At 38.9% G+C, this 9,151-nt stretch overlaps 1 protein-coding gene and 1 pseudogene across 1 annotated transcript; both read left to right on the forward strand.

Annotated features, from left to right (window-relative positions):
- The first annotated feature begins 1,145 nt into the window (after positions 1-1,145).
- On the forward strand, positions 1,146-4,261 carry LOC107698901 (oocyte zinc finger protein XlCOF6-like). Its single transcript, XM_016500038.1, has 3 exons — positions 1,146-2,002; positions 2,158-3,512; positions 3,981-4,261. Exons 1-3 carry the CDS (start codon positions 1,146-1,148, stop codon positions 4,259-4,261), a joined length of 2,493 nt encoding a protein of 830 aa, XP_016355524.1.
- An 864-nt stretch (positions 4,262-5,125) lies between these two features.
- Positions 5,126-7,947, forward strand: LOC107698910 (uncharacterized; annotated as a pseudogene).
- The last annotated feature ends 1,204 nt before the right edge of the window (positions 7,948-9,151 follow it).

The raw sequence follows: 9,151 nt of genomic DNA on the forward strand, positions 1-9,151 counted from the left end.
AAAAGTAACGGCACTAGAACTGAGCCTTGAGGTACTCCATACTGCACTTGTGACAGATATACCTCTTCATTCACTTCTACGAATTGATGGCGGTCAGATAAGTACGATTTGAACCATGCTAATTCACTTCCATTAATGCCAACAAAGTTGTCTAGTCAAAAGAATGTTGTGGTCAATAGTGTCGAACGCAGCGCTAAGATCCAGTAGCACTAATAGAGAAATACAACCACGATCAGATGATAAGAGCAGGTAATTTGTAACTCGAATGAGAGCAGTCTCAGTACTATGATACGGTCTGAATCCTGACTGGAAATCCTCACAGATACCATTTTTCTCTAAGAAGGAATATAATTGTAAGGATACTTCCTTTTCTAGTATCTTGGACAGAAAAGGGAGATTCGAGATCGGTCTGTAATTAACTAGTTCTTTGGGGTCAAGTTGTGTTTTTTTGATGAGGCTTAATAACAACCAGTTTGAAAGTTTTGAGGACATATCCTAATGACAATGACAAATTTATAATTGTCAGAAGAGGATCTATGACTTCTGGAAGCACCTCTTTTAGGAGCTTGGAGATGGAATAGGGTCTAACATACATGTTGTTGGTTTAGATGATTTAACAAGTTTATACAACTCTTCCTCTCCTATAGTAGAGAATGAGCGGAATTGTTCCTCAGGGGATCTATAGCACACTTTGTGAAGATTGTGTTTTAAGTTCACTATTTTTCAAAGCCTATTAAGTGTATAATAAGGAAAACCTATAATGGCTTTCAATTATACTGTAATGTAATGTTGAATGGCTGTAATTAATGGCTAAAATTTCGGGGGAAATGCATTTAATAGAGGCAGATCAGTAGCAGTATTGATATCAATGATGGCCCTCATAATAATATGCTACTTGGAAAAAGGATGCCAGTAAACCACATATTTTAAATGCACAATCATTGTAGTTTCTACATTAATTTGGAGATTCGATGTGAAATTTTGACAATATGTATTATGTTAAAATGCAATTCGTTACTTAAAATGCGCAATTAATTGGTTAATTTTATAATTGATCGACTGCACTAGTCTAAATGATTTGACGTCTTTTGCTTTGTGCCATTAAACTGGTTTTAACTTGTATTTTTCTTATTTCACCAGACCTGATGGCACTGAAAGAGGAGAGTCAAGAACTGAATGAAACAGAAGAGAAAGACCGAAAGGAGAAACATCATGACTTCAAAACTGAAGACAAATCAATTAGTTACTCAAGTTCTGAAAAGATTTTCTTACGAAATAAAGCTACAAAAACACAAACTACAAGCCTTAATTCCCACAGGAGAATTCACACTGGAGAGAGCTCTTTCACCTGCCAACAGTGTGGACAAATTTTCAATCGAAAAGGAAGCCTTACAGTCCACATGAAAATTCACATGGAAAAGAAGCCATTAATATGCCCTCAGTGTGGAAAGAGATTTACACAGAAAAAAACCCTTAATGTCCACATGAGGATTCACATTGGAGAGAGACCTTACACCTGCAAACAGTGTGGGAAGAGTTTCACAGTAAATGGAGATCTTAAAATTCACATGAGAATTCACACTGGAGAGAGACCGTTCATATGTGTTCAGTGTGGAAAGAGTTTTAAAGAGAAAAAATCCCTTAATGTTCACATGAGGATTCACACTGGAGAGAGACCGTATGAATGTGATCAGTGTGGAAAGAGTTTCACACACAAAAAAAACCTTAATGTCCACATGAGGTTTCACATTGGAGAGAGACCTTACGCCTGCAAACAGCAAACAGTGAGTTTCACAGTAAATGGAGATCTTAATAATCACATGAGAATTCACACCGGAGAGAGACCGGAGACCGTTTTTCAATGTGGAAAGAGTTTTAAACAGAAAAAATGCCATAATGTTCACATGAGAATTCACACTGGAGAGAAGCCTTACATCTGTAATCAGTGTGGAAACTGTTTCAGATATAAAGAAAACCTTAATAATCACATGAGGATTCACTCAAGAGAGAACAGTTTTAAATGTCATCAGTGCGAAAGGAGTTTCATAGACAAGAAATGTCTTAAGAATCATGTTACAATTCACTTAGGAGAAAAGCCTTTCATGTGCCATCACTGTGGAAAGAGTCTCACAAAAAATGTCTTATTACAATTCACTTAGGAGAAAAGCCTTTCATGTGCCATCACTGTGGAAAGAGTCTCACAAGTCTCACAAACCTAGAGATTCACTTAAGAGTTCACACTGGAGAGAGGCCTTTCACCTGCCCTCAGTGTGGAAAGAGTTTCACAAATAAAGGAAACCTTAAGTGTCACATGAAAACCCACGCTGGAGAGAAGCTTTTCTCGTGTTATGAGTGTGAAATGAGTTTCACTAGCAAACTAACTCTTCAGAATCACGTAAAAACTCACTCTGGAGAGAGGCCTTTCCCGTGCCACCAATGTGAAAAGAGCTTCGATCATAAAGGACTCCTTAATATTCACACGAGGAGTCACACTGGAGAGAAGCCCTTCGTGTGTCCTCAGTGTGGAAAGAGGTTTATTCATCGAGGACATCTTAATGATCACTTAAGGATTCACACCGGAGAGAAGCCTTTCGCATGCACTCACTGTGGAAAGTGTTTCACACATCAAGCAAGCCTCTCATGGCACATGAGAACTCACACTGAAGAAACTCTTAAGCGCTACATGAGAATGCACCCTGAAGGGAATCCTTTCAAATGCCATCAGTGTGGAAAGAGTTTCCTTCATAGAGGACACCTTAATGATCACTTAAGGGTTCACACTGGAGAGAAACCATTCACATGCCCTCACTGTGGAAGGAGTTTCAGTCATAAAGGATACTTTCATGTTCACTTAAGGATTCACACCGGAGAGAAACCGTTCGTGTGCCATCAGTGTGGAAAGAGCTTCACGCATAAAGGAAGCCTGAAGTGGCATATGAGAATCCACACTGAAGGACTTTTCACTTGCAATGAGTGTGGGAAGAGTTTCGCCTATAAAAGGAAACTTCAGATTCACAGAAGAATTCACACCGAAGAGAACCCTTTAACTTGCCTCCAGTGTGGAAAAACATTCACATGTAACAAAAAGTTTAAGTGTCACATGAAAACTCACTCTAAAGTCAATCCTTACTCATGCAATCAATGTGGAAAGCGTTTCAATCAAAGAGGACACCTGAATGAACACATGAGAACTCACACCGGAGAGAAGCCGTTCACATGCCATCTGTGTGGAAAGAGCTTCAGTCAGAAAGGAACCTTTAACATTCACCTAAGAATTCACACCGGAGAAAGGCCGTTCACGTGCCATCAGTGTGGAGAGAGATTCAGTAAGAAAGGAAACTTGAATGTTCACCTGAGATCTCACACTGCCATCAACCTTGCATGCCATCCAAGTGCGCAGAGTTTAATTCAAAAAGCGCACCTTAATGATTTCACAGTAAATGGAGATCTTAAAATTCACATGAGAATTCACACTGGAGAGAGACCGTTCATATGTGTTCAGTGTGGAAAGAGTTTTAAAGAGAAAAAATCCCTTAATGTTCACATGAGGATTCACACTGGAGAGAGACCGTATGAATGTGATCAGTGTGGAAAGAGTTTCACACACAAAAAAAACCTTAATGTCCACATGAGGTTTCACATTGGAGAGAGACCTTACGCCTGCAAACAGTGTGGGAAGAGTTTCACAGTAAATGGAGATCTTAATAATCACATGAGAATTCACACCGGAGAGAGACCGTTCATATGTTTTCAATGTGGAAAGAGTTTTAAACAGAAAAAATGCCATAATGTTCACATGAGAATTCACACTGGAGAGAAGCCTTACATCTGTAATCAGTGTGGAAACTGTTTCAGATATAAAGAAAACCTTAATAATCACATGAGGATTCACTCAAGAGAGAACAGTTTTAAATGTCATCAGTGCGAAAGGAGTTTCATAGACAAGAAATGTCTTAAGAATCATGTTACAATTCACTTAGGAGAAAAGCCTTTCATGTGCCATCACTGTGGAAAGAGTCTCACAAACAATGCAAACCTTGAGTCTCACTTGAGAATTCACACAGGAGAGAAACCTTTCACCTGCAAACAGTGTGGAAAGAGTTTCAGAGTTAAAGGAAACTTGGTGACTCACATGAGGATTCACACTGGAGAGAAGCCATTCACATGTCTTCAGTGTGACACGAGTTTCACGTATAACAAAGACCTGAAACATCATTTGAAAACTCATTCTGGGAAGAAATTGCCGTTTTCCTCAGTGTGACAAGACGTTTAGAAAATGAGCAACTTCTACAATCATCTGTGCGTTCATTCTGGAAGGCAATTCAATTATGGTCAGTGTAATAACTTTTTTTTTTTTCCTTTTCACATAGATACATGTGTGAAGTCATGCAAATGTGAGACCCTGTTTGTGTTCTTTGTTGAAAAGTATGAGAAGAAAAATGCTGTGTGAAATCAAGGCTACGTTCACGCTGCAGCTGAATGCAGGCTACATCCAACCCGATCTCATGAAAGTGTGTATAAATAGTACGCCAAATAAAAACGAAAACTCGTGGTATTGATACGCAAAAATGGACTTTGGCGTGTACAGTGGTGTGAAAAAGTGTTGGCCCCCTTCCTGATTTCTTATTTTTTTGCATGTTTGTCACACTTTAATGTTTCAGATCATCAAACAAATTTAAATATTACACAAAGATAATGCAAGTAAATACAAAATGCAGTTTTTAAATGATGATTTCATTTATTAAGGGAAAAAAGCTGTCCAAACCTACGTGGCCCTATGTGAAAAATTAAATTGGCCCTGTTAAATCATGAAAGAACTGCAATTAACCACATTATTTTAGAAAGCTGAGTTAAATTTCACTAGCCACACCCAGGCCTGATTACTGCCAGACCTGTTGAATCAAGAAATCACTTAAATAGAACCTGTCTGACAAAGTGAAGCATGCTTAAAGAGCAACACATCATGCCGCGATCTAAAGAAATTCAAGAACAGATGAGAATCAAAACACTTGACATGTATCAGTCTGGAAAGGAATATCCAACTTTTTGGAAGGTGTGTGTCCCGTTACATCTGGCGTAAAACCAACACAGCATTTCATAAAAAGCATCATTGCAACAGTCAAACATGGTGGTGGTAGGTGATGATCTAGGGCTGCTTTGCATCTTCAGGACCTGGACGACTTGCCCTAATTGACGGAACCATGAATTCTGCACTCTATCAGAAAATCCTGAAGGAGAATGTCCGGCCATCAGTTTGTGACCTCAAGCTCAAGCACACTTGGGTTCTGTAGCAGGACAATGATCCCAAACACACCAGCAAGTCCACCTCTGAATGGCTAAAAAAAAACAAAATTAAGGTTTTGGAGTGGCCAAGTCAAAGTCCAGACTTAAATCTGATTGAGATGCTGTGGCATGACCTTAAACAGTCCTTTCATTCTGGAAAACCCTCCAGTGTGGCTGAATTAAAACAATTCTGCAAAGAAGAGTGGGCCAAAATTCCTCCACAGTGATGTGAAAGACTCATTGCCAGTTATCGCAAACACTTGATTGCAGTAGTTGCTGCAAAGCGTGGCACAACCAGTTATTAGATTAAGGGGGCAAATACTTTTTCACGTAGGGCCAGGCAGGTTTGGACAGCTCTTTTCCCTTAATAAAACAAATAATCATTTAAAAACTGCATTTTGTATTTACTTGCATTATCTTTGTGTAATACATGAAAACTGCGTATTATACGCACGCCAAACACATGCGTATCATATACACACCAAAGTCCATTTTTGCATATAAATACCACAAGTTTTCATTTTTATTTGGCGTACTATTTATACGCATTTTCATGAGACCGGGCTCCTACATCTGATTGTCACCTTCATGACTCCTTTTACTTCTTTTATTTGCACCTCTTTATGCTTCACCATAAGGCTGTTTATTTTCTTTTGTGTACTCCTGTGGCCATACCTGACCATCTTGGCTGTAGTTTCAAATATTGAGTGGTTACAGTAGATTTCATCTAATTTCGACTATGTTGAGCTGTCACTCAATTCCATGTGTTCATTCCACTGAATCAAAATATTTGTCAAACTTCTACCTTGCTGTGAAATGTAACAATGCAACTGGAATATCATAAATAAATTGACATAAACTGAACACAATGACTTGTTTTTTTTTTTAGCTTATTAATTCGATTTCAATTTAAAATTGTAATATCTGGATACATTTGCTGATTGTGGAACCCTGTAAATACCAGGCAACTTTAAATTTATGATCTGGAAAAGCATGGAAATATTCTAGTTATGCTCAGCTCTGAAATATTTTGTTATCAGCACAGTTCATTCCTTGTTGAGTTTCCAGTAGCCTACATATACTAACTGTTTCATCTTAAATTAATTGGCTGCAATAAGCAACCCTAAGCAGTTGGTCTTTCTTTCTTATTCTTGCTAAATATATATTAGACAGTATTTTAAATAATTTATTCATTCTTGCTGCTTGTATGCTTGCAGGATGCTGGAGCTGATCCTACAGTGCATCCGAAAAGCTTCAATTTTTCCACTTTTTTTTTTTTATGTTCCAAAATTCCAAAATGGATTAAATTCATTATTTTCTTCAAAATTCTACAAACAATACCCCATAATGACAACGTGAAAGAAGTTTGTTTGAAATCTATGCAAATTTATTCAAATTAAAAAATCAAACGTACATAAGTATTCACAGCCTTTGCCATGACACTTAAAATTGAGCTCAGGTGCATCCTGTTTCCACTGATTTCATCTTAAATTAATTGGCTGCAATAAGCAACCCTAAGCAGTTTGTCTTTCTTTCTTATTATTGCTAAATATATATTAGACAAAGTATTTTAAATAATTTATTCATTCTTGCTGCTTGTATGCTTGCAGGATGCTGGAGCTGATCCTACAGTGCATCCGAAAAGCTTCAATTTTTCCACTTTTTTTTTTTTATGTTCCAAAATTCCAAAATGGATTAAATTCATTATTTTCTTCAAAATTCTACAAACAATACCCCATAATGACAACGTGAAAGAAGTTTGTTTGAAATCTATGCAAATTTATTCAAATTAAAAAATCAAACGTACATAAGTATTCACAGCCTTTGCCATGACACTTAAAATTGAGCTCAGGTGCATCCTGTTTCCACTGATCATCCTTGATGTTTCTACAACTTGACTGCAGTCCACCTGTGGTAAATTCAGTTGATTGGACAAGAAGGTCCCACAGTTAACAGTGCATGTCAGAGCACAAACCAAGCCATGAAGTCCTAGCAATTGTCTGTAGACCTCCGAGACAGGATTGTATCGAGGCACAGATCTGGGGAAGGGTACAGAAAAATTTCTGCAGCATTGAAGGTCCCAATGAGCACAGTGGCCTCCATCCGTAAATGGAAGAAGATTGGAACCACCAGGACCCTTCCTAGAGCGGGCCACCTGGCCAAACTGAGCAATCGGAGGAGAAGGGCCTTAATCAGGGAGGTGACCAAGAACCTGGTCACTCTGACAGAACTCCAGCATTTCTCTGTGGAGAGAGGAGAACCTTCCACAAGAACAACCATCTCTGCAGCACTCCACCAATTAGGCCTGTATGGTAGAGTGGACAGACGGAAGCCACTCCTCAGTAAAAGGCACACGACAGCCCGCCTGGAGTTTGTCAAAAGGCACCTGAAAGACTCTCAGACCATGAGAAACAAAAGATTGAACTCTTTGGCCTGAATGGCAAGCGCCATGTCTGGAGGAAACCAGGCACTGCTCATCACCTGGCCAAATTCCATCTCTACAGTGAAGCATGGTGGTGGCAGGTTTTTCAGCGGCAGGAACTGGGAGACTAGTCAGGATCGAGGGAAAGATGAATGCAGCAATGTACAGAGACATCCTTGATGAAAACCTGCTCCAGAGCGCTAGAGCTCTGCATTTCAGCCTGGGCCCAATGGGCCCTGACGTTTTTTATGCCCCTCGGGCCAGGCTTTGGGCCAGTTTTCATGTCATAGTTCAGATGCGGGCCGGGCCTCGGGGCTGTTTTAGGCTTCTCCTAATTTTTATATTTTAGATATCCATCAATTAGTGATGAAAAAAAAATTGGCGCGCTGGTGGAAACAACACGAGACTGTGCTACAGCGACTGTCAAGAGCGGCTCTGTTTAGTGTCCATCAGCGCAGCTGAAGAGATCTGCGTTCAAATGCATGCAATAGGCTAAAGCTCGCCGCAAAGCCCCAGCAAAAGTCATTACCAAGAATGTGTCGGGGAAATAATAAGAGCTGTGTTGCGGTTTTAGGAAACATCTGTAGATAGTGCATCATGTATGTGAGGTTAGCTGAGGAAGAGGCGCAAAATAGTTTAAAGTGCACTGTGAAAGGCATAATTTAGGAATAAGGGACGGTCAATACATCACTTCACTGGAAGTTGAGAGGGAAATTTACCCTCCTGTCACCACACACTGTAAGAGGTCTGTCTAAAATAAACACGGTGAAAAGATGTTGAGGCTCTGCTGTTACTATTAAGTTGAATTAATCCAGTCATAATTTACGTGCAGTTGTTTGTGGGTATAATGCGAGCACAACAGTTACAATATCATGATTATGGTTAAATAAAAGATATCTAATATAACCAAATTACATTTATTTTCATATTAATTATCCCAACATACATTTATAATTTAGTCTAGTGCTTTCAAATATGAAAATCTATATTAAATTAATAATACATTTCAATACAATTCAAGCGTCTTCTGTGTTTGGTGACGAATGCATTTTGTCCAGTGAATGAACTTCAAAAGATATCCCAAGCTTACGGAGAAGGGAGCAGCGAACGAGGGAAGTTTTTCGCATAAAAGACTCATGACTGATCAACGTGCTTCTATAATTCTAATAAATTAAATGTAGAGGATCTGTGACAAGATGATTGACGGGTTATTAAAGAGACAGTTATGTCCCAAACCTTGCCTACTCTTCTGCTACTCACTCTAAAGTATGTACTTTTTGTTCACAAAAAGAGTACATACTTTTAGGGCACAGCATAAGCAGGCGAATTGGGATGCAGCGTGACACTTGACACTTACAGTACTAATTTATTTTTAATTATTTGCTTTTTTTGGTAAAACTTAGATTGCTAAAGGGGCAGGTCCAAGAAACTGAAGCAGATTTCAGA

The sequence above is a fragment of the Sinocyclocheilus anshuiensis genome, unplaced genomic scaffold, assembly GCF_001515605.1.
Source record: "Sinocyclocheilus anshuiensis isolate Anshui unplaced genomic scaffold, SAMN03320099.WGS_v1.1 scaffold1447, whole genome shotgun sequence".
Taxonomy (NCBI): Eukaryota; Metazoa; Chordata; class Actinopteri; order Cypriniformes; family Cyprinidae; genus Sinocyclocheilus; species Sinocyclocheilus anshuiensis.